The 26300-nt window shown below is 39.8% G+C and overlaps 1 protein-coding gene across 1 annotated transcript; it reads left to right on the forward strand.

The window, feature by feature from the left end:
• The first annotated feature begins 513 nt into the window (after window positions 1-513).
• On the forward strand, window positions 514-23954 carry CYBB (cytochrome b-245 beta chain). The gene is made up of 13 exons (XM_067297609.1): window positions 514-568; window positions 3296-3391; window positions 4968-5078; window positions 9186-9270; window positions 10531-10676; window positions 11497-11687; window positions 14965-15094; window positions 15909-16001; window positions 17504-17757; window positions 18405-18567; window positions 19444-19590; window positions 21812-21936; window positions 22662-23954. Exons 1-13 carry the CDS (start codon window positions 524-526, stop codon window positions 22786-22788), a joined length of 1713 nt encoding a protein of 570 aa, XP_067153710.1. The 5' UTR covers window positions 514-523; the 3' UTR covers window positions 22789-23954.
• Window positions 23955-26300: the final 2346 nt, after the last annotated feature.

The raw sequence follows: 26300 nt of genomic DNA on the forward strand, positions 1-26300 counted from the left end.
GACCCAAGCAGAGAGAAAGTGGAAGAACTTGTGTATATGCACAGACAAGAGAAGTGTTAGATTACATCTGGGAGCTTCTGTGGACAGAGAATTACTGGAAGATAAATAATTCTAGTGATTATTCATCAAAGAGGATCATCAGGAATGGTAAATATGACCTGAAGTGACAAAAAAAGGCAAGGTTGGGGAGGAGAGGACTCTTCTGTGCATTGGGAGTTGTATAAAGTGGCAATACATTTTCGAGCTGAAGACCCCAGCAAAACCCAAACTCTGTACCACGTGAGGAAGAAATAGTCTGTTTCAATGGTTTATGTATGTTTGAGTTACAAAAAGTTCCACGCAAAGATCATAGAAAAATGTTTGAAAATGAATTATGATATGATTCAATGGTTAACTTATTTCCTAAATGAATGAGAAAGGAAACAGGTTGCTGCAAGCTTCTACTCTCACTTCCTTATGAGAGAAGACATAGACACTGTCCCAGAAAGAACGGGGCCATTGTGCACGCTCTTCTCAGGCAATCATGGGTAACTGGGTGGAGAATGAAGGACTGTCCATCTTTGTCGTTGTAAGTACAATTTTTATTGTGATTTGTGTCTAGTAAAAATTTCTATAGAAAGTTGCAATAAGTAGATAGTGATGCAGTTGATTATTCTGAAACTAGGGCAGCAAGTGTAGTTGCATTATACTTGAAGCATATAATTTTTAAGGAGCTCTAGCTGGAATCCTGATTGCTGTAGGCTGCATTGTCAGCTGAGAAATGATCGTACGTTAACTTTCATTTGCTTTGTTATAAATATTTAAGTGTCCGGGTTTTTTGATGCAACAATGATTTAAGGAAAACAAATAACATTACATAACACTGTTAACTATGTGCATTTCGAAAGAGAAAAAACCAACAAAAACAAGCCTTTCTTGCACTTTTATAAACAAAAGTGGATGTTACTGAAAGCACAGTGGATATTTCTTGGTAGCATAAAATTTGTTTTTATAGTCAAATTCCAGAATTTAGAACAGAGATTCATGAATCCTTCATTAAGACAACTTGTATTTGAACTGTGCTTATATATAGCTTGCATGCAGCTGCTATGAAAGTGGGTTCAATTGATTCCAGGCAAGATCTAAAAGTACTGAAAATCCCACTTACACTTAAAAGAGCTAAACTGTAAGGCAGATCTCCTCCTTGGAGGAAAGAAGTTTGTATTTCAGTGTTCTTTTTTTCTCACATTACAGTGCCTTGAGAAGAAATTAATGATACAAGAACTATTCAATATTCTGTAACAGCAAAATGTAATACCAATTAAGAGATTGTGGTCAAGTGTGGCTAATTAGGTAGATACTGAGAGGAACAAAAAGAAGACATAGAACTATACTTGTGGAGATTGAAATGTGAACAACTTTATCAAAAAATGTATTTCCCCAGCTACGAGTGATCAATACTTATATATTACACAGTAGAAGCATAGCTGTAGTTTAGAAACACAACGCTGACACTTCAGTGTTTTGAAAGGGCTGTATTTGCTGTCACCCAGTGACTTGAGGAAGTTGAAACTGCCAAGAGGTGAATTCTGCCACATTTTTCCCACCAGGACTGCAATATTAATTGAATTAAGTAAGAGACCATTATTTTGTTCAAATAAGGAATTTGTGTACAGAGTCTCAGAGCTCTACAAGGTTAGATAATATAGAGGGAAGGAAAATAAAGAAGTCACTGATAACGCAACCAGCTAAAACAGTTCATTGGAGGCCTTAACAAAGTGTTCTGCATTGTCCATTACAGGTTTATTGTGCACTGACTAGCTACAGGGTGGCCCAGTGCTTAATAGAAACAGGACAGCCACAATTTTTATTATTTTTCTCAACAAAACAAACATAGTCTTGTTTTTCTTTTATTTTATTTTTTTTTAGCCTGACATGGCAGCCTTATCCCCAATATACGCTGCCTCCACTGGTCCTAACCAAAGAGTATGGATGGCTGCTAACTCTGCAACTCAACCCAAGTTGTCACAGGGTGTCACAGAGTTTCTCAAGGGGTCCACATTCCTTATGAGTCAGCACAAAGAAGTGTGAGACTCCATTAAGGATCATGCCAAGCATCTCAGTCTTCTGGACATGCTGCCAGGCTGCTGTACATGGGAGTGGCACACTCTTGCTTTAAATATGCATCCTAAGCATTTTATCCTGAGCTGAGCTTAATTTTGTAATGAGGGTTTTGGAATTTCTCATATACTGGCTTATGCTGTTGGAAATTCCTTCACTTCCCTGCCTTTACACCTTATAGGTGAGACATTTTCAAGATCTAAAATAATCCCAAGTTTTTTGCAGTGTCAGCTGGGCCAAGGAACTTAGCAAGACCAGCACTTTAAACTATGTGCTAGGAGGGGCAAGAGACCGTACTGTCACAGTTTCTGTCATCCTGAACTTATGACCAGAGACTACAGGTCTACAGGTCTCAGTCTTTGTCTCCTCCATCTTCATGCACTACCTAGTAAATCTACTTAGATACAGATTGGTTTCACTGCGGGATGTGAAATCAGCCAACTACCTCCAGAAGGGTGTACGGCCAGATTCATTATGGTCTCTTGGGCTAGAGGTGCTTGTAGCTGCATTAGATAGCTTTGAGAAGTCCTCATAACTCCTTTCCCTAAAGAAATCTGCCCTGTATGATGTGCAAGTATGAAAGAATACTGCAGTAAAGCCACTAAGAAGCCCAGTTTTGGGTAGCCTAAACTCTCTCTAAGTGCCTGTGTTGAATATTTCCTGCTGGCTGACTTCAGACCTTCAGAGGCTCCTACTCAACTGAAAACGTTAGACTCGGGCCTTTGGTGTAATTTTGGCCATCTATATTTAGACCTCAAGCTTCTTTGTCCTTTGACACAGCTCCAAAGCTTGGCTTTGGCAGCTCCAAAGTCTTCCTCTTACATATGTCTGAGGAACTCCCATTAAGAAGAGGCCCTAGCCTTCAAATGATGTTTAGAGACTCAACTAGACTCACAGCCTTAGCCAGACTCTTGATTTATATAATCATAAGCCTAAACCCTTTGAGCTATACAAAGGTTTCAGCTACCAATTTTTATATAGGTACACCTGTCCTGTACTCCTACATATACACTTCAAAGGCCATTTCCACCAGCAAAATATATATTGTCCCCACTGATCTCTTCACACCCTGAAACACACCTTTCTGTGCAAATAGAAATGTAATGAACTAATTGGCCATCTTCTGAACTGTGTAAATTCAGATGTATAGTCTTTAACAACAAACTGTAAAGTTTCCTGTTCACTTCTCTTTCAGCTTGTGTGGCTGGGGTTAAATGTCTTCCTCTTTTGGTGGTTCTATCTTGCATATGATCTTCCACCAAAATTCTTCTACACCAGGGTCCTCCTTGGCGTAAGTACAAAACATATATTATCTTGGCATAGACTGAACACATAGCATTTTTCCCTAGTTTTACTTGAATGAAACAGAATCAGGTTGTTGGAGCAGCAGGTTCATGTAGGAGTTAAAAGTCACATGTAAACAGATAACTGAATAGAAAGATGCACAGTGCTTTTGAACAGAAAACTTATATGCAACATAGACAGATCCCGTTCTGAAGATGTCTTCAGATAACTATTATGCTCCTGGTAATTAAAAAGAAGTGAACATATATTGTGGCTGCTCTATTTTTCAGAAGATGAATAAAATATTTCCATTAGAATTACTGTGCAATCACTTCCCCTTGCAATTATTCTTCTGTCATAGCTGAAAAGCAATCATCATTCATATATTCATCAAGTGCGCAGACAGTAGTCAAGAGAGATCCTGGGTCCCAGCCTATTCAATATAACGCAACTGGTTATATTGAACATCATGTGTCCTGCTATAAACTTGCTTCCGGAGGCACCAAGGGTCAGGACCAATTGACAGAGAAAATTCCTTTGTTCACATATTTTAAAAACCTGATCACAGACCCAAAAATCACTATCAATCAGCTTTGAATTACAGAACACAGCATTTTTTTAAGAAGTTTGCAAATCCATGGTTTAATTCAACAAAGCTTGAAATCCTGTTCTTGTATCTGGCTTCAGATCGATGGATCAAATTCTGCTTTTTGTTATCAGGGTGCATTTGCCTTTGAAGTCACAAAGATCTATGTTTGGGTAACTACAGCCCAGTGTAATCTCAGGACAGTTACTATGATCTGAAACTTGGAAGGGTCCCAGTCAATGCATGAAGAGCAAACATTATCTTTTTGTTCACTCCAGTGCATTTGGATTAATAGAGTCACTCTCCCTTCCTTTTAAACACTATCTGTCAAAATCTGAAATCATTCAGGATGTAAAGGTCAACATTAAGAGAACATATTCCTAAAAGATGAGGCAACTAATTTAGACTCCCTTTACTGACAACAGAGAGGCACAACAGAGTAAGAGCCCCAAGCACTAATTTTATGGAGCTAAATGAACTTTTATGAACATGCCAAAGCTTCTGTTATATTGGTGCTAGTTATAAGACAAACCTACATTTCTGAAAAATTCTAGGTCAAGTCCTATTGCCTTTCCGAACATACAACCACTTCCTTCATAAGCTCTCCTTCCTTCTACCCCAAACCTTCAGCCAACTGAAACCACAGCATTAAGACTTTCTTGGGACAGGAAACTCTACTAATGTCCTAGACTTGCTTCTGTGTTTGACCATCAATTGTCAGACATGGCAGGGACCTTTTCATACCATCATGTTATTCCATATAATTTCAAAACTGGAGATAGAAGCAGGTTTTTATCTGGAGAAATGTGTTCTGTTTGCATGTGTGCCCCTGATTTGGCCAGAGCATGACTACCCTGAAATGTGAGCATCTGTAATTAACTTTCGTTCTCACACTCATAAAAAGTTGTGGCTTAATGAATAAATGAAATTTGTGCCTATCAGTCTCCTGGATAATGCTTAGGTAATTAATTTAATAATGGCTTCTCTCCCATTACAGCGTGCTTTAGCTCTAGCAAGGGCTCCTGCAGCTTGTCTGAATTTCAACTGCATGCTGATTCTGCTGCCAGTATGTCGAAACTTGCTCTCCTTCCTCAGAGGATCAAGTGCGGTAAGATGAAGAAAGAATTTCAAAACTTAAAAAAGAAGAAGACCCAAGCAGCCTTGCAAATGTACCAAGCAACATAGTCCAAGTTCTCCAAATATACCATACTTGGGGGTGTCTTTTTTTAGGAAGTAGACAAGACCAGAGTTTTGCTATAATCAAGAGTAAGGTCTATATGCTAATGGTACATCTAGCGCTGTGGTGAGATATTGACCCTTGAATTAGCCTTTTTCCAGTCTTCCCTTTTTCACTTGCCTCCTGCGCAACATGATGTCTTGAACAGAAAGCCCCTTCTTCTGGCTGGCAGCAGCTGTTGGGGGTGCCTACACACATTTGCCTCCATTTGTCCCTGATGTAACACCCATTTATAGTGGGAGAAATCAGCCCATGACTCCTGTCTTTGCATGTTCAGGTCTTAAAGAAAATATGTGCTTTCACAAACTTTTAGAATGGGACTTTTTTCAGCTGGCTCATGTTTTACGTTCTTTCTCATCTGAGCTACTTTTCCATCTCAAGATGAAATAGTTCACAGGCCTTTTGACCATCTCTAGTTCCCAAATGTAGATGTTATATACGGCACCTGCACCACCTGCACCAGGAAGGAAAAGACAACTCATTCCACACTAGGTGCATCTAGAGTGGCCTGCCGTGATTGCACTGACTGTAACACATTGCTGAAATCTAGATCTCTGGCTGTTTCAGCAGAAATAATGGAGAGAAAAAGATTAAATAACCTTTTTTGAGTAGAAAAAGGCTCCTATTCCATAGCTATGATGATCAGGGGTCCAAAAAGGATCTACAAGTTGAAACTTCATTAATACAAAATGGATGAACCATGACAGCTCAGGGGGCACTAACAGCTTCTTTTTTTCCACTTCATCCTGTTGCCTCATTTCTATCCAAGTCACAGTCGCTCCATTCCCATCAAGCACTAGAAAGCCACTCTTTTGCTATACCATGGTTTAATGAAAATGAAATATTCTCCTCAAGCTGATGAAACTTTCCTCCAAATGTATAATGATTCCCCCTTCCTTTCCAGCTTCTTTAACATGCACATGGTCAACAACACTGCTTAAGGGAGCTGGTTTTCATCTGTAAATCTAGTATAAATTTCTTTCACACAAATGACACAGCCCTGTGGGGGCTGAAAGATCCGAACACAAGAGTTACCTGTTACTCAGGAGTCCTCCATATGGAAGGAGTGTGGGTTAGAAGGTAAAAAAAATTAACAGAAACAATCCAGGTCCTACGTCCATATAGTACATATAGCCTCACAATCAGTGTGGCTGAATAAATGAGACGTGTCTGCTACATTAAGTTCCTAAATTGTATTTCCAAAGCTGTCAGAAGTGCCCCGGCCTTTTTAAGGCATAGTGCTTAAAAACATAAAGCTGAAACTACACAGACCAAGCTCTGTGCCTTGTTCTATACCCCTTCAGATTCTGGGATGCTACAAAAGGAGCCAACTTTACCCCCCAATATGTAAAAAGGAAAAGAATAGTAAGTTAAACTGTAGGGTCAAACTTGCACTTGCCCTGCCCTGGGGAAGATTAACTAGTATTTGCCAAATTCAAAGCTGACTCCACAGGGTGCAGATGTCAATAATGAAGGTAAAGTTTTTAAGATTTAATGTTGTTATTGGACCAGTGTGACTGGAAAACAATGAGCTTTTGGGCATATGAGGCCTTCATGAGGTCTGAAAGAGATTCCGCAGGCACTGAGCTGAAGGCAGATTGGGAAGAGAGCTAAGGTCAAAGCAACGATACTCTTTCAAAGGAGCTGGAGGCAATTTCAAGTAAGTTACTGGAAGGCTGAAAGCTGATTCCAAGAGTAGAGAATTGTGTCCTAACAGGGACTTTATGCTACTTGTCCTGAATTGCTCGTCTAAAATCCATAGTTTAATGTTTCTGATCAGGATCCCTATGAAGCTGCCCCTCTTCTCTAAGCATTCAAGCTACAGAGTAAATCCTCCTCCCTCTGGCACTGTGATACAATCACTCAGGCTACACCCATTTTGCAAGTGAGAGCCATGTGGAGAGCTACAGCTTCATTTCTGCTGACTCTCTGTGGCTCACTATCGTGCTGATAGTGAGGCTGTATGAGGAAGCAAAGGGCTCTGAGGATGAGCAGGAAGTGAGGGAGGGGCATAAAATAGGATTGTTAGACAGTTGAAGTTCGTTAAAGTTCAGTTGCTTTTTGTAATAAAGCTATACCTCAGGAAGAAGGAAATTTTGCATCTGAAGCAAAACATGCACAGCCCCAGGTTCCAGTGGTAGTGTCAGGACTGTGGGCAGGGGTACAGCCGCTTTTGCTTGTTCTACAGTTGTCTCTAATTAGCTATGCTTCAGAAGTAAAAACCTATGAGGATCTCTAAAAGATCAGGATTTTTATACGTCACCTAACTTATTTAAGGGGTGGTGACCTTTCCAGTAGCAACGTCATTGGGGTTAGGGAGACGGGAGAATTGTTCAAACCTGTTGTTCAACAACAATGTGCTGGAAACTCCTGCCCTTTACATCCTGCCATCCAGAAATCATACACTGCAAATTTATTTATTATTAATTGAAATAACAGCTGTATTGTTTTTGCATGCCCTTTATTGCTGTATTCAGTGCTGTTATAAAGTGAGCCTCACTACTGAACCTAGCTACAGCATTTTGCCATTGCTTTGCCACATGCTGCTTAAACAGCAAGCTCAAGTGTCCCTACATACTGTTTCCAAGGCAGTCGGGCAGAAGGGACACTTCTTTGCTGTGCTGCACTTTATTCTACAGGCTTTTCAATTACATCTCAAGGTACAAGATACAGAGAAGGCCAAATCTCTCCTGGCTGTTCTTACAGTCTACTGAAGTCACTGGGATAGCACCAGAGTGTGATAGTTTGCTCTTTAATCAGTGTCACAGCTAGAAAATAACCAAAAGGAACTGTTTCCTTATATATTTATTGATACAGTTAATATTCATGAGATATTTAGAAAAGGACTGGTATGGAGGAGCAAGGTCGCTGCTCGTGTACCTCCACTACATAAAGGAGAATCAGAAATGAAATTGTTCTGGAGATTTTTATCATCCCTTCTTCTGTTTTGTTGCTGGATGGTTGGGATGATCCACCCCACCCTATTAGTTGTGATGATTATTTACCTTTCCCTACCATCTACAAAGTCCATGTCCAGCAGACACTTGGAAAACACTTTGGTATCTCTTAATTTGTTGTGAGAAACATCTAAGTGGTTTCTATGTGTAAATGTTTTATTAGTTTGCAAAATGTTTTCTTCCCTTTGCCAGTCATGAAAAGCAATGTAAGGATACAATACAGGATAATTACAATTTTTATTCTGTAGAGACCACAAATGTTAGCCTTACAGGAATTTAAAGTAACAGGAAAACTCCCATTGACTATAGTAGAATTTTGATGGAGCCTCTTAGGCACTTGTCATAATTGTTAATGAAAGTATCATTCCTTTTTTCTTAAGAGCCAAGTTCTTCAGTTTGTATTAGCAGAGACTTTTTCATTCTGTTTCTCTTTGGGTAACTTCAGTAACAAGTCGTAAGTGAATTTCAGGCAAGTATACCCAGCTTTTGGGGGGAGGATTTACTTCATAGGACCATAAGTGACTCCCATGTTTGGGGTGGAAGCTCTCTGAGACACTTATACCCAAGCAGTACTGTTCCTTTCTACAGTGTGAACCACAGCAGTATCCTAATGCTAGCTTAGGCTATTCAGCACTACCAAAGCAATTCAACACTACCAAAATATAAGGAAAAATCATTAACAGTCACCTCACCATGGCAGAGGGTGATCCCTCCCTTAGTTCATTATATGTAATTTAAATTTAACACAGATAAGATACCTACTTTTGCCATATTGTATTTGAAGTTTTGTCTCATGATCAAGTAATTTGTTTCAATGGGACATGTTAAAACATAAGCTGGTATTACTGTCTTCTGAAGCGTGGAGTGAAATATTTCTGTGTATATTTTGGAATTCTAAATCTTTACCAGATGCGCTATCCGTTGCTGTGCTCAGGGCTGCTGTTTTTTCCTGCATTTAAGTAACTATGCATAGGCATCACAAATAATCTGCAAATACTTTTTTTTTTTTTCAAATCCAAAGTGCTGCTCAACCCGTGTCAGACGACAGCTGGACAGGAACCTCACCTTTCACAAAATGGTGGCATGGATGATCGCCCTTCATACTGGTTGGTACTCAAATGTTTCTTTGTTCATTGCTTTTTCATGTCACCTTACACAGTATCCAAGTGGGATTCAAGTTATAAAGATATGGGCGGAGACCTGATTTCATTATCCTAAAGGAGTCAGCGTGTGCCAAGGATAAAATCAGTTTCCAAATAATATTCTGCAACTGGCAGAGGGCAGAAGATAAATAAGGAAGGATACCTTTCTGTTGCTCTGTTAGCACCATTCAGGTTACTGCTTAATAAAGGGTATTTAGCAATGCCCTGAGAACCAGATACTCAGCCTTTAACTCTTGTTTAGACTTATTTCCTAGCTGGCATGTCTGAAACAAATAATAGAAATGATGAAAGAAAAGTGTATAAAAAGCATGGACAAGGTATCTAATTTTTTTTTATTTTATCTCTCATTATGTAAATTTAAGGTTTTTTTATTATTTTTTCAACATATTTATCACCTCTCTGTCCAAGTACCTTACAAATCATATATCCTAGAACAGTCTTGATATCATCAGTGAATTACTTGAAATGAGCAGGTTCCCTTCCTGAGCTGTAACTGTAATCTCGCCATCACTGCACAGGAAAGAATAGCATGATTCAGTTATAGATATTAGGCCACAGAGGAGGTCTGCAGCAGAGCTGAGCTGTTTAGCAGTGGGACATCTGTCCCCTTCAGGCCTTGTTTTGAAGGTCAATAAGTATACAGTGATACAAAAGGGGAAAATTTTTGAGAAGTGTTGCATGGCTGACCCTTGTAATAATATGCAGTGGAAATAGTGTGAAACACCTCAGTTATACTAGATTTATGGACAAATCCAGTTCAGCAAAAACATTATTAGTGGTTATTATCAATGCAGCACTAGCAAACGTGACACCAAAGAGATCCAGATTCATTTACTGACTCATCTACAGAACTCCTCTTTGATCCAGACAAACCACTTGAGCCACCCCTTCCTTCAATTTTCCACATACAAATTAGAGCATCGCTCCGCCATTTGAATTATTTTCTTGAACAATGATGTGCTGGAAACTTCTTCCCTTCACATCCTGCCACCCAAAAAGATGTAAACTGCAGATGGTAACCCTGTGACAGTAAAACATGTCAGTGATCTGAAACTGTGGCTAAGAGGGTAGTGTAAGAGAGGGAGAGTGTGCAAAGGTTTTAAGTTGCCTTTGACAAATGTTACAAAGGTTAAAATGTTACCTAAAAACATTGAGTACTTCTCTTGTGCTTAAACCTGATTATTTATTTCCTGTCACTCCTAGCAATTCACACCATCGCACACTTGTTCAATGTAGAGTGGAGTGTGCATGCACGTGTTGAAGAGAAAGGCACTATGGCAGCTGTACTTTCTAGCCTTGGTGATAACCCAAATGAAAGCTATTTGAACTTTGTTAGAAAAACTATTCCGGTAAGTGACATCAGGCTATGAAGAATCACTGAAGAATCACATTCATCTACGCTATTATATAAGATTATCTGAGCTGAATGCCTACTTCTGGTGCGCACAATCTGTGTTTGAACCATATTGCAGGGAAACCTTGTGCAATACATTCTTCTATATTTGTCAATAATATTTTTGCTGAATTTCAGTAATGCTTTAAACTTTTTCACCTTAGGATTTCAAAGTAGTTTTAAAACATTTCTTAAAAACATAATATACCCTGTAAAGAAGCCTTCTGACTAAGGTAAATGTGAGGCACACAGAAATCAGGGCAAAGGTTTTGAACCTGGGCTCCTTACTATTAAGATCTGGTTAAAAAACACAAAAGAAAACTCCACATTCCTCAGAAGCACTGAGCGTCCAATGTCCTTAGGAGTTATGAGAGCCACAGGTGCATAATGCCATTGAAGAGGAGAGCTTTTATTTAGCTGCCTAAATATGGCTGTAGGACTCCAGCTCAAACAGCAAATGTGTTCACTTTCCCCAAGCCCATACTGTTGAACAGTGGCAGAATCAGAAACAGTCTTTGGTGTGTGAATAGATGGAAAACCCTCTCTATTTCCACTTACTTTAAAGTGGAGTTTAGTCTTTTATTTTACTAAGAGTAAATCTGCAGTGCAACTGACGCAGAGTGGGGTTTCCAAAAGCACTGTTGGCATGTAAATTCATAGAGGGTGACTTAGAGACTTGAAACAAGGCAACAAATTTGCAAGATAGACTAATGGTTTTGCTGGCTCAGCTTTGATGCATTGCTTTTCTCAGACCAATGTGTGCAATTATTTCACAGAATCCTGTGGGGGGCCTATATGTGGCTTTCACGTACTTGGCTGGTCTCACTGGTGTTATCATCACGCTGGCCCTCATACTAATCATCACGTCATCCACCAAAACCATCCGAAGGTCATATTTCGAAGTATTTTGGTACACCCACCACCTCTTTGTCATCTTCTTTATTGGTCTTGTCATCCATGGTGCTGGGTGAGTATTTGCACTTACTACATGATACATGATAACTACTGTATCTTAATCTAAAGCCCCCCATACAGAGAAGTATAGTGATTTCAGTCATTAAGCAGCAGTTGTGTTTGATGGTGATGATGGGCCAGTAGCATAGATTCTCAATGATACATGCATGAGGCTTTATGAGAATCAGGCATACTTAAGCTCACCTTTTCTCATATTTAATTGAAAAGCTTTTTTTCAAGGTTCCTGCTTCTACTTACCTTTGTGTCCTAAAAGGAATTGCATCACACACATGTACATAAGGAGATCACGCCATAAAAATAACACAGCGCCTATGATTTTGTTGGATTAATGATAACTATAGCAAGGGTTTATCCATCAGACTTGGAGGGCTTTTAATATCAGCAGCATCTTCAGAATAGATTTTTAGCTGTTGCAGCTCAAGTGTAGGCAAATATAAGTTTTTGTAACTTCCAAATGCCAAGCATCTTTTTCCACTGTTGGTTCATTCCATAGCTTCAATGCCTTCAACTACCTGAAAAGCCTATTGAAACAATTTTAGCACTATGCAAATGCAATTTTAGCACTTAGAAAAATGAACCTTAGTTACTTTTTATAAAACCACAGAACCAATGCACAGAGAAAAAGAAAAAAGGCTAACATATCCGAGCCAGATTTCGTAGCTCATAATTGTATGCAACATTTAAAAGGAAATTCTCGGTGTTATATCCTTAAAAAATAACTGAGGATCCAGAGCATGAGAAAGAGTGTTTTAAAAATGCTTTGTAAAAATGACTATTCAAAAACACTTCCTCTTAGTCCAGTCATGCCGGAGAAAAGACAGAAACAATATTACAACAGGAAGCGCAAAACCAGAAGGCAGATGAGAATCACTGCCAGTCTATCTGTTCATTTCAGCTTCCAAAACCAGAAGGAGAATGCTGGAGTACAACCTGCCAAAGCAAAAGGACAAGCGGTTCTTGTGTCCTGCAGCAAATATTGTATGGTTGCCTATAAAATGTCCTAACTTGTCAGTAGTTACTACACAATAGGATCAGAAAGCAAGCATTGCTCTTTCCTTAACAATTAGCTGTCAGTGAGTAGCATATATTTCATAAAAATTGACTTTTTATATACTTGCATGTGCACTATACTCTCACCATTTTAATTGCACCGTACTGAAAAGACAAAAGTTTGAGCAGCAGGGGGGATCAACGCAGCTGTCAGTGAAGTTCAGCAACCCTGTGAGTGGAGATAAAACCAGGAATATTGTCATCTGTAGAGGGAAGGATGATTTCTGACAATTCACTCAAGGTGACAGGAATCACACACACATATGTGATGCTAGATCAGTTTGAGCAAAGATAATTCCATCATATTTGGCCTTAAAAGCAAGACTGACATTTTGAGTTTAGAGGAAATGATAATATACCAAAAATATTGGACAGACTTTTTACCCTCAAGGAAGGTATCTTGGATGTGTGAACATGGATGGTATGGAAGAAGTGTGATCTGAGTTTCTCGAAGTAGTGTGACTGAGAGAAGGCATAGATGTCATTGTATCTCAGGTGACAAACAGCTGTGTGTTATTTATATGTATATACATACATATATGTATACACACATATTTATATATACAGAAAAGAGAATCAAAGATAGTTACTAGAATGAAGGGGGCAGATCCTTATCTGGTACAAGCTGTTATAGCACTTTTGTAGCATTGACTTTTTTTTGTGCATGAGTGATGTGTCAGACAAAAGCTCAAAACCTCCCATCACAGTAAATGCAAAGAGGAAAGAGTAGAGAGACACTTTGGAAGTGAAAGTAAAGCTTTCAGCAGAAAGAGAAGTAGCTAGAAGCCTAAAGTACTGACAGCTTAATTATAGTACTGGAAGAGCCTCTACACTTAGTAATAAGGGAATAAGAGTCTCCTCTTGCACAGGGTACCTGCATTGCCAGACCTTGAACTGGGGTGTAGTGCAAGGCAAAAACCGCCAGGCTCCCTTTTTCCCCTCAGAGATGGGGTAGGAGTGGCAGAAAACAGGCAGAAGATGGGCGCCTACTCTTCCCACAACTCACCCCACAGGGCACCTCAGCTAAGCCAGTTGTCACTAGTGGGGAAGTAAATTGCAACTGATGATGCTCCTGCAAATTGCAACTCATGATGCTCCTGGGACAGTGTCATCCCTTCCCTTTCTTTTTCAGACAGGATGTTAATCAAACCCTTAATGAGGAAGAAGTTAATTAGTAATATTTAGTAATCTATTTTAACTTCTAAGATTGTGCATAGACATTCTAATAATCCTCTGATATATTTGTCACAAAGCTAGGTATATATATGACTCAGATACCATGTTTCTTTGAAACATGAAGTGAAAGAAAGTCAAATTTAAGGAAACCCAGCTTGAAAAACAGCAAGAGAAGTCATGGCAAGAAGATATCAACAGAATCATATTGGCATAAAACTGATCAAAATCAAACCCTGTTTCTAGGGAAGGTCTGCAGATCTTATTCTGAATTTCTCTACAATGACCCTGATCCTACTAATTACCCTCCTTTGGGGGATTCTTACACTTGCCTTAGGTTGGAAGAACTCCACACAGGGGCAGGAAATAGTGAACAAGTTCAGGATATATTTTTCCTCAAAAAATGAAAAATTTTTTCAGCACTAGTTCTGCCACTAGTAACATAGCAACATAGCAGAATTGGAGCAATCAGGTTTCTCTTAAAAAAAAAAAAAAAGCAGAGGCCAGATTATGAGCTGACATAAACTGGCTCCACTGAGTCAGATGGATCTGTGTTCATTCAGACTACCTGAACATCTACTCTACACCTTTAAAGGGAGAGGAAGGGCTAAAAGTCATTGGAAAGGGCTGTCCAGAATTTCTGTGATAAAAAACAGAAATAATTTCTGTACTGATCACTAAGAAATTGATATTCTTGCCCATTCCATGTTTTATTTTTACTGAAGGAAAGAAGGAAGGATTCCTATTGAGACCACATTCTGGAAATGGTAATGAACATACCCCTCTCAGTTCCTCATCTGATCTTTGTAGTCAGTGTTTTTTCCTACAAACTTTCCTCCTCATTTTTATCATTTGAATAGCAGTTCTGTAGGTTGATCAGAGCAGTAAGGCTGCATCAAAAAGGACATTACCATTGCAGAAGTACTGTATGAGTAACATACATAGCTTAGCTTAGCAATAAGTAACTGTAGTACATAACAATAAGTAATATTATTTCAGATATTTCATTTCCATGTCATTCCCTTAATGTTTTGTATTATTTTCAGGCGCATTGTACGGGGACAGACAGCTGAGAGCCTGGCTGAACATAATCCAGATATTTGCTCTAAGAACTTCACTAACTGGGGGAAAAAAGGGGCTTGTCCAATCCCCCAGTTTTCAGGGAATCCTCCTATGGTAAGAACAATTGCATTGAGCATAAATCCAATCAAAAATATTTACAGTTTGCTCTTTTTGTTAAATAACACGCACACTGTAGAAAAGCAGCTATGTAACCCTCAATGCTCTTCAGTGGCAACTTTATATAAAGCAATAGATTTCAGCACAATGAATTACAAGCAGAAATGGACTAGAGACAAACAAATCACTTCCAGTGTCAAAAATTTGTCATAAAAGGAGCACAGTTAGTAGGCAAAGCAAAAGAGTAAATCCTATCTGAGAACTGGTTACCAAAACGTATTTTGTGGCTGGTGGGTGTTCCTAGAAACTGCCATAATTCACATAATAAATAGTTTCACATTATTAATGGACTAATGTTCATTAAGAGAAAATGAATGCCTCTGGAAATGTGACACTGACACTTCAGTTCTCAGGGACTAACCAGGCTGGTTGTTCACATTACAGCCGGACACATTGACAGAAACCACATCTTTTCCTGCAGTAATACAGACCTGAGTCAATCACACATTCAGAGCTTTACTCCGCATTTCACTTAGGTACCTCAGTTTTTATACAGAGACAAAATTAGTCATAGGAGAACACATTTCTCTAACTAACCTACTCTATGGGAACAATTATAAATCCTGCAACTCTCAACAGAAAATTTCCTCTCTGAGCAGAAGTCATTTCAAAAATTTCTATCTTCTTTGGGTTCCCTACTCTGGTTGATAAAGAACCTAGATATCGTAAATTTAATGTCCATTCATTTCCAGTCTAATTTAATGTAAATTGCTATCTTCCTCATTTCACTTCTCATGTTATTGTGTTACAGACATGGAAATGGGTAGTAGGTCCTATGTTTTTGTACCTGTGTGAGAGGTTGGTGCGGTTTTGGAGATCACAGCAGAAGGTTGTTATCACAAAGGTATGTGTTGATGCTATGCTTAACACTGGGCAAAACATTACCGATTTTTCTAGATACAATACGGTGCAGCAAAGCCAGTGACTCCTACACACCGTACAAAGTTATCAGGGAAAGAACCCTCAAGAAGTTTTCTGCTATCATGCAAAAAAACCCTGCTTCCTAACATATAAATATGGTTGTCTCTAAACCCCAAATTCAGATGCTATGTGGTTCCCAAATTAAAACAGTGCAAGAGGATGAAGTTAGCTAAGACACAGGACTGAATCTCAGGAGGGAGAGATGGATTTTCTTCATGATCTAGGGAAAAGATACACAATATAGAAATTCCACAGCCTTAAGAGTAACTTAAGATAACAAATATTTATTTTCAAAAGCTGCCTGGATATTTAGGAACCTTGATTTTTCAGCAGAACAAATGACTCCTGAAAAGGAGACTTAGGTGGATGCCTATTTTGTGTAGCCAGAGCTAATATCAAGCTTAGACAGTAGGTCCCCATGGTGTGTTGTGGAGATATTAATACTGGTTCTGAATGTATTATAGCCAAATTAGCATGGCACTAAGCTGAAACACATAAAACCTACCCTGGCCTTTCCTAATTAATTTCCTCACATGGCACTATGCTTCATCTCATGGGCATACCCTGTTCAAGTCAGAGCTAGTTTGGGGCAAAACAGTAAGTATCTCTACTGTTCTCTGGCGTGATGCTGACATGTTGGAAGGCTCCTATATACTAGTGTGCTTTTTGGTAATTTTACCAAAATATCTCTGTGCCATTTCTACACCATTTGTCTGATGTGTCTGCTTAGTTTCTTCTTGGCAGGAAACTTCTTCCACAATGCTGAGCATTAATATTGGTATCTAAATAAATAGATAGGCAGACTCAATTCTCCCTCTTGTAAATCTCTTCTGAAAACTGAAAATAAACCTTGGCAGACAACTTTAGAACTAAAAGATTGTAGCGACTGAAATACTAGCCTTGCTTCTAGAATACTGCTCCCATTTATTCTTGACTAAAATAGGCACAGTGCAAATGCTCACAGTATACTGCTCATCCCAATATAACAAGAAAACTTCAGTTTCCAGTGGTACTATCCATCCAGTTCCCTATCTGTATGCTAGCCCTACACTTTTGCCGCCATATATACATCCACTTCATTAGCAATGTGTACCGTGCCACTGTGTCAGGTGCATCTGGAATTAATAATGTGCATAGACAGATCTGAGGATGTGTTAGATGTGCCAGTCTTACCTGCTCTTTTGGAGTGACTGCAAGTACAGTGTGAAAATACTTTCACCAAAAACTCAGCATCTTCCGCAGTCTCTTATCTGGCTTTCAGATGCTATTCCTCTCTCTGCCTCAGTTCTGCTGGAAGCAAAGTTTCACCTGCTTTCCTTGCTCCCATAGGAGAGGATGATAATGTTAGTGATGAAGGATGTAAATACATCAAGTGAACAGTGAAAACAGCCGTTTTCTTTTTTCCCCTTGTCCCTCTCATTGCAGGTGGTCATTCATCCCTTCAAGACAATTGAGCTCCAAATGATGAAGAAGGGCTTCAAGATGGAGGTCGGTCAATACATTTTTGTCAAATGTCCTGCAGTGTCTAAACTGGAATGGCATCCGTTCACACTGACCTCTGCTCCAGAGGAGGATTACTTCAGCATTCATGTCCGTATTGTAGGGGACTGGACAGAGGGCTTGTTTAATGCCTGCGGATGTGATAAGCAAGAATTCCAGGAAGCATGGAAGTTGCCCAAGTATGTACAAAGAATCTCCATGGTAAAATCAACCAACACGTATGACACTAAAAATTTTGCTCAACCAGTTTGGTGGAACCTGTCACACAGTCCTTAATTCCTTCCATTGAGGATGTTGGTGACCATCTATTCCTTCAAGTCACTCCCCCCTCAAACCTAAAAATTTTAAATGCATGTTTTAGTGATTTCAGGCAGGGTATTTTTGAGCAAATGAACATGAGTGATTTTTTTTTTCTATTTTTTTTTGAATGAGTCTCTGTAAAGAAAATTGGGCAATTTTTTGTTCAATTACAGATCTTCAGTTCTATTATTAGCTCCAGACCTGGCCTTATATCTCCAGCAAAGGAGATATAATCTCTTGCATCTCCTACTGTTTGAGGAGAACTCAATGCTGCACAAAGCCAGGGAAACTAACAGACGGGGTTGTTGGAGGGAGAAAAGTTCCTGTATGACCAACTTCACACGCATAAGTCAGAATGGGTCCTAGACTGCTTCTCTTATCAACATCACTTCTTCTTTTACCAACCAGTATTTAGCCCAAATGTGCATTGTAACAGACAAATACCTTACATTTTTATTGTTATTTTAAATAGCACTAATAAATATTCACTTCACTATTGATTTATTAACTATACATTCAATTTCAGGATAGCTGTGGATGGCCCCTTTGGAACAGCTAGTGAGGACGTATTCAGTTATGAAACTGTTATGCTTGTTGGAGCTGGAATAGGGGTCACTCCGTTTGCATCTGTACTCAAGTCTGTGTGGTACAAGTACTGCCACGATGCAACCAACCTAAAACTCAAAAAGGTACATATGCACTGCGTTGCAGAACTTTCTGAGAACCCAAGCAATCATTTGAGAGCCTATAGCCCAGATCAAAACAGGCCCAGCAAAGGTAGTCTGGCTCCAGACATGCGTGAGTCCTGAGAAAAAAGTCCAGTTATCTCAAAGACTGGCAAGCAAAGAAGCAGGAGGGTCAAAAGGAAAAAAAAAATTAAAGGAGAAATAGCCTGGGGGCCAAATCATGCATGCAAATACTGACTTTGGCCCTGGGGATTTCCACGTGCAGTGGAGACACCATTCAAGCTGTGCAGGAAACACAAAAACCTGTCATACTTTCAAGAGACTAACTGCATCCAGACAAATATTGCACTCCTTCCCTACACGCATACAGAGCAACTTTGAGTCAACGGAACCCCACTGCTACCCACCCTCCTCTCGTCTCCTGCCCCTGGAAACTCCCTGTGCACAGGTGTGGGGTTACACTCTGCAGTTATGGTCATATTCACATTTCTGTTACAAGAACAGAACTGGTTTTGTCACCTCTTTTAATTTACCATTCCTGCCAGCAGACAGGGAGGTAGAATCTACCTCTAAGTCATTATTTGATGTCCTAACAAACTGGTTTACAAGGATATAAGTGCACAAACATCACAAACTAAACCCACTGATGGAAGAGGAACAAAAAGTTGTTTCCATGTTCTTGCAGTCACATGTTTTGCTTCACAGCCCTCCCAGCATCTAAACTCTTGAATAGCTTCAATACGAGCTTGTCTCCCTATCAACTGAAGTGGTCAGGGCAATTTTTCTACAGAAACTCTACAATCCTCACTTTGTTAGCAAACACAAAACCAGAATCCATAAGTGCCTATGTACCCTGAGCCTCACTCTTGTATTTTCCAGATCTATTTCTACTGGCTTTGCAGGGACACTCATGCTTTTGAATGGTTTGCTGACCTCTTGCAGTCTCTGGAGACTCAAATGCAGGAGAGGAATAATGCAGAATTTCTCAGCTACAACATCTACCTTACAGGCTGGGATGAATCTCAGGTAACGACACTGTGGAAAATGTCACAATGTTCATGTCAGCAAGCTTGTTATATTTTAATAAATATTCAAATGGTCATTTTCCTGGGATTCATCTGGCTCTTAGAGATTTTAAACGTAGATGGGCATGGACAGAGGAAAAGTCTTCTGTAAATGTTGGTAATTTCCATATTGTTAAAGCTGTGATAGTTGTTAAGAAAAGGCAATCAAAACAACAGTCCCCTGAAGGGAGTGGGGTTAGAACCACAGTGGCAATGTAGGAATGCCTACGTTATACTGTGTAATGTTTGCAGTGTGTTCTGCCCCCTCACATCTCAGAGTACCTCATTTAAAAGATAAGCTCATGCTGCCATACAAAGCTTTGGGTTTGCCACCAACGTTCAGCTTAAATTATTGTGGAAATGCTATGGTGGCTGAAATGTCAGTCACTAGGAGTGGTGAAATTCTGGGAGCGCTGTGTAGTGGTCCCCTCCTGTGGATGCAGAGCACCTCTGGTCAATTCTGGGAGAGCTGGGCTCAGCTCTTCTACCTTCCCAAGGGAGACCAGCACAATCAATACAGCACTTTGCAGGTAAAACTGATGAGAAAAATTGCACAAGAAAAGTAGAACTACTCATCATGCCTGGGAAATACTCTGATTCTCTCCTTCCTTCCTTATCTATAATGAACCACTGTGCTAAGTAGTGCAAATGGAAAACTTGACCAAGAAGGGAAAATGTTAAGAATTGTCTTTTGAGAATAAATGGGGGGTGTTAAATCCCAATACAGATGTAGCCTTCCTGGACCAAGACCAAAATTATGAACAGTCCCATACTCAAGTGTCCAGCCATAGGCCTGAGAACAGATTTGCAGCCATGAGATGACTTGGAAAATAAAATGCTACTCAGCAACTGCAGTAGTATCACTGTTGCTGCCTCCTTTAAGAAAGAGCAACATTTCAGTAGCAAAGAGCTGTTTCTTCTGTGAAGAGAGAACTTTCTGATTTTAGTTTTACACTTGTGGCAAAAGCTTCCTGTACAGGTGCTGAGTGAGAGCATCCCCCTTTCTCCTTTACAAAAAGAGCAACAGTGTCCAAGGGGTATTTCTCAAGCTTACCAAGGATAGGGAGCCAGGGGGTCATTATTCCCTCCCCTTATTCATCTGAACTTACATGAGTTCAGCTGGTAATGTGCACTGTGATTTCCTTTCTGGCTGTGCACTCAGGAAGCAGTCTTTCCTCACAGCATCAGCCTCAGCTGAACCTGCAAGTATCTCTAAGACAGCTAATACTGCTTAAAGCAGAATTGATGGCATTGGGGACTGAAGAAGCTAATGCACAAGGCTTGAGTGATGGCAGCATATTTTTTTCAGAACTTTTCGTGTATCATCTAGATGTTCCCATGCATGAAGGTCATTGTAGGGATACAAAAGAACAGATCTTTCATGACCCACTTCAGAATGTGTGATTCAGTCTGAAAAGATGCTCACTCTATTACTGTTAGTTATGTTTCCTTTTACTTATATCTCACCTTTGCAAAATTCACAATGTACCTAAAAAGTGCTGTAGCTTAGCTACAGGGCAGGGAGGGGTAGTAGTAAGGTAGGAAGTTATCACACACACACTGGAAAAACAGGAAGGAGAGAAGAAAAGTCACACAGTTCTTTCTTTGGGAGAAAGTTACTCCTCCAATTTTTTTTGGCATATAAAAATGCCACAGAACTAAATATAGCTCTTTCCAGTGAGCTCTGCAAGACCTGACTTTATGCTCTTACCCACATCTTCTCCTCTCCCTGTCTCTACTTAGCTTTGCTGGTCTAGGTGGAATTTACACAGGGATGATGGACAAAACCTATTCATATGGATCAGTCCTTCTAGAAATAAAACTGACAGGATGTCATTAAGGTCAAGGGTTGTATTATTGTAACTGACAGGGAAGTTTTGTCCTAGTTTACAGCTTTATTTTACAGCTCTTGGACTAAAACAGTTCACTGTAAAAGAAATGTAATTGCTGTGTTTAATACTGCATAGTTTTAATTCTTGAGATTGGCCAGTTTGGGAGAATGGGGAAGACAGAGACTGCTTGTCAGTTTACCAATGTTAGCTTTTCTTTTTGACCACAATAAATTCCCCAGGAACGTTCTTGGTTTGCTGATAATGCAGTGCATATTGACATGATAACCAGAGATAATGCTGTCATATCTAAATCTCTCCTTACACTATACTTTTTTGTTTCCTTTCCCACAGGCCACTCATTTTGCAGTGCATCATGAAGAGGAAAAAGATGTGATTACAGGCCTTAAACAGAAAACATTGTATGGAAGACCTAACTGGGAAAACGAGTTCAAAACCATTGCGAGGAATCATCCAGGGTAAACCTGTACCAATCTGTACCTCTTGATAGTGTCTATCATCGCCTTTATATGTCTAAATGCCACAATAGCACCGTCTTGTTCCTTAGACTGATAACATTTGAGAAGCAATTTTTTCTAACAATCTAACAATTTCTAGGTATTTTCTAATATTGGTTCAGCCATGGACACGAACTGTAGTCTTGAACAAGTTGTTTTAACCTACAATTTCAAAAAATGTAATCCATTTTTGGTGAGAAACTTTATGCAGGGTTTGATTACTAGTAGTATTTTTAGAAAAAACATGCCCTGTCATTCCTGCTGCAGTAGATAGGAATGTCAGTGACCTCTAAAAATAATATCTGCTACCTCTAAAGACAAAATATGAACATGGATGACCTTGGCTGAGCACCCAAAATTAGCAGGAAGAAAATGGAGCTGTTCCTTTCAAGAATTTGTACCATAAGCTCTTTGAGTCTCTATTTTATTGATTCCGTTGAGGTCAGTAAAACTGTCTTCACTGATTTCTGCTAAACTGAGACTTAGCCTGCCACCTATTTTAGAAGCAGCAGCAAACATCTTGCACATTTTAAGGGGTTATAGGTTTTAGAGGAGACATACTGTTCTGCTTTAGTTTCTGTAACTGAGAAAAAACCTTGCAGCTGCAGAACATAAGACTAACTTACATGAACAACACTGAGCTGCTCCATGCTTAGTTCCTGACCATATTTTCATTTTCTTAACAGTTCCAGAATAGGTGTTTTCCTCTGTGGACCTGAGGGCCTAGCTGACACACTCAACAAGCAGAGCATCAGCAACTCGGAAGCTGACCCACGAGGAGTACACTTCATTTTTAACAAGGAAAATTTCTAACTCTCAGACACATGGGAGTCATTCAATACAAAATCTAAAGACTAGATTTTTTTTTCCATTTGAAGTCTGGGAAAGACAGCCCAGCTTCTGATCTCAGCTACACTAACGCATATCCCTTTCCTTCTTTGGAATTTTCTTGGCTCTATGGCGGAGTAACAGAGAGTCAAGTTTGGCTTTAGGATTGCTTTCACTGCCTTCCACATACTGGCAATTTAGCAGAAATCTGTTCTTTGTGTGTATGAGGGTATTTCCCCTCAATTGACTGTCTTTATTCTCCTGTTATTCATAGTGCCTGCTGCAGGGTCTAGGTCAACATATGCATCTGAGAGTCAGTTCACACTGATAACGCTTACTGATATTAAACAATAAAGCATTCTAGCAAAATGCTTCCTATTTAAGAGGTAGCTTTTCCTTGCTACAGGGAGTCCCTGGAAAGAGGGGGGATTTAGCGAAGAGTGAATGGGAAAGATCATTACTTATGACAGGAAAGCTATTTGCACACCAGCATTTTTCAGGCTTCTGAACATAAGCCTAAATGTCTTGCGCAAGAGATCGAGTGGACAGTTGAGAAGCAGCCGTTCCTCTCTAGGAAAGCACAGAACTGAAAAGGATCCACCTGGATGTCTGAGCCCCTCTGGCCTGGGGGGGACCAAAGGCTGGAGTCAGCCCAAATCTTGCACTCAGTATGTGAGCCATTGCACGGCTGCTTCAAACTCTCCTCTCCCAGTTTCACATCTTTAAATTCACAGTGTAGGGATCTAAACAAGAAGAGAAACAAGAAAAGATTTTGGTTTTTTAGGACCTCCGCTTCTGAGTTTCAAGTTTGAAAAAGCTTGTTGCTAAATGGGTCCTCTCTGAAGCATTTTTAAATGTATACAGTGCTTTTGGCCCTATTCAGCTATTCCTCATTGACAGCAGTGAGACAGGTTTGAGAAAGCAAAGATCATGTGGGCAGTAGCTGGAACAGCTATGAATAAAGTTGCTGATTTTTACAAGACAGCCGTACACAGCATAGTACTTCTGGATGTACATTATAGGTAATAGGTTCATGAAAAAAAGGAACCAATACATATTTAATACCAGCAACAGGGAAAAAGAAACCATTAAAACCAACAGTAAAGAGAAAAATATAGAGAGATGCAAAAGGCCTTGAAACAGCCACACTTTAATATACTGTGGGTTTCCTCAGTGCCTTGTTGTCTCCTATTCAGCCCAGTTGCCCCAATTGCCTGCTTACTGCCTTCTAAACTCTGCAGCCAAACCCTACGCACAGCTCCTACACAACACTAAACCTTGCTGTCAGATTCTTGCAGAAGGAAGTGTTGGCCTGCTTACGCAGTTCCAGACACGTTTGTGTAACCATCTGGTTGTATGTATTTTACACCCCAACTCGCCAGACAGGACGTGTTTTTCATTTATACCATTTTTAAATGTTATGCAAGTACCCCATGCTACTTCAGAAAGACAGTTTACCATTCTGTATTTATTGATATCAGTTCCTGTGAACTGTTAGATGACCCTTTCAATTGTGTCAACCTCTGATGGGGAGGAAGTCACAGTTGGTAAACGCTAGTGAAGATCAACTCTTGGTGGGGAATTTTTCAAATTCTTTCCTTCAAAAGGGCCATAATTGAATCTATATAATTCTGTTTGAAACACACCTATTAGATCAGAATAGAGCTTAAGCAGAATTGAATACACTTTGTTGGAATAAAAAAATAGTTACTGAAACATAATAAGAGTCTGATCCTATGCAGAGAGCATTGAAATATTTGGCTTTGATTTTAATGGAAATATGATCAGACTTTTATACTGTTAGAAAGCAGGCAAAGAGGAAGTGCAAGGGTCTAATGGAGCTAGCATATCTACCATTCCAAGAATCTTGGGGTTTTTTTATTTTAACTCACCCATTAATTTTCTAAACGTTGCCATGTTTTTCTTAAAACTCCAGGGCTCTTCCCTGACTGAGTCAGTTTTAATGACACTTCCTATTGTACTGTATACTTGTGCTAAGGGTTGTTTGTCACCTTGAACTCAGAGAAATGAATTCCATGCTGATTACTAAACCACTGTCTTCTTAAAACTTCTAAAAGAATAAGTAGCTGGGAGTTTCTCAGTTTCTTTCATAGGTTTGTTGTATTAAATCCTGCTAAAATAGCAAGGCACACCTTATCAGTCATGGTCTGAATATGATTTTTTTTTTTTTTTTAATCTAAGATACATGAGTGAAAAGCATAGCACTGAAACACAAACAGCAGAAAAAGTAAGAACTAGGTTCCATCCTCCCTACTCTCTAGCAAACCATGGAGGGCTGTCAGTGGTACTGCTTTAAGTCAATGCTGCTGTCTTTTAGGACGGTAAAGGAGTAAAGCCCTTCCTCTAAACGCTTGCCTTGACTACAGAAGTTCTCCAAATCGGTGGTTTTACTGATGACCAAACCTCAGCACAGACCTTCTGTTAATAAAACATCATTTACTACATATTTATTAGATATAAAGCCTGTGCCTGTGTTAAATTCTTAGACTACCGTGACTATGACAACACTGCTGCATCCCACAGAGGACATAGAGTGGATAGTATGGCTTCTATATTCCCTTCATTCACCCTGAGGAGGCTAGGGCAGCAGGCTACAGGTGAGCTTAAAGGACAGTCCTGTTTTGTGGCCAATGGCACTGCTTGGAGTCAGACCCTTGCTGTAGGCTGGGCCTCTGACAGAAAATTTCCTCCTTCTGTATGTTTGTTTTGTTTTGTTTTGTTTTGTTTTGTTTTGTTTTGTTTTGTTTTGTTTTGTCATGGGGCTGGGGGGGGGGCAGGGGTAGGCAATAGCTTTCTCAATAAACAAAGATTCTTTTGCTTTCAAATTGCTGACTCCAAAATTCTTCTGCAGGGCCTGCCCTGGAAACAGAGAGTGGCTTCTCGTCTTCATTTGAGAAACTGCGCATAGTATTTAGCAGTTTAGACAAATTTAACAATTCAGGCAAAGCTGTCCAGCACCATGAGTTTGATGCAGTAGCACTGGCAAGATTTTTGGAAAGGCAGGGACGTCTCAAGGTTGCTCCTGCAGATGGCTGGGGGAAGCAGTACAAGGGAAAGGGGGATGGAAGAGAATGGCTCAAGGCAGGACTTGAGGGAGCCCCATGTTTCACTGACAGGGATCAATGCTGCCCCCAAACTCTTCCTCTCACAAACCTCTGACACTGCACATGTGCGCTGGGGTCTTTGTGTACTCTCCACAATCATCCCCACTTTCAGTGGGACCTGAAGACTGCAGGTGGCTCTCTCATTAAGGTAATCCTTTTACAATAACTTTCTGTCCTAGCTCTGCCTCATCAATATAGAGATGACTCTAAAAGATGTAGGAGCCTCTTAGTACTGTTGACAATACCAGTACAAATATGAGGACAGTCTGTGTGTGACACGCACTACTGAACTCATGCTGTACCTGAGTTTATGAAGTGGACTGAAGTCTTCAGGTCCATCCTTCCATCCAGTTCCACAAATTCTCTGTTCAC

This window comes from Apteryx mantelli, chromosome 1, assembly GCF_036417845.1.
Source record: "Apteryx mantelli isolate bAptMan1 chromosome 1, bAptMan1.hap1, whole genome shotgun sequence".
Taxonomy (NCBI): domain Eukaryota; kingdom Metazoa; phylum Chordata; class Aves; order Apterygiformes; family Apterygidae; genus Apteryx; species Apteryx mantelli.

Excerpts from the sequence above, each read along its gene's own strand:
- CYBB (XM_067297609.1), top strand. The coding sequence starts at position 524 with ATGGGTAACTGGGTGGAGAATGAAGGACTGTCCATCTTTGTCGTT. Across the intron at positions 10,677-11,496 it reads TTGTTAGAAAAACTATTCCG|AATCCTGTGGGGGGCCTATA; the intron begins GTAAGTGACATC and ends ATTATTTCACAG. Across the intron at positions 11,688-14,964 it reads CTTGTCATCCATGGTGCTGG|GCGCATTGTACGGGGACAGA; the intron begins GTGAGTATTTGC and ends TATTATTTTCAG.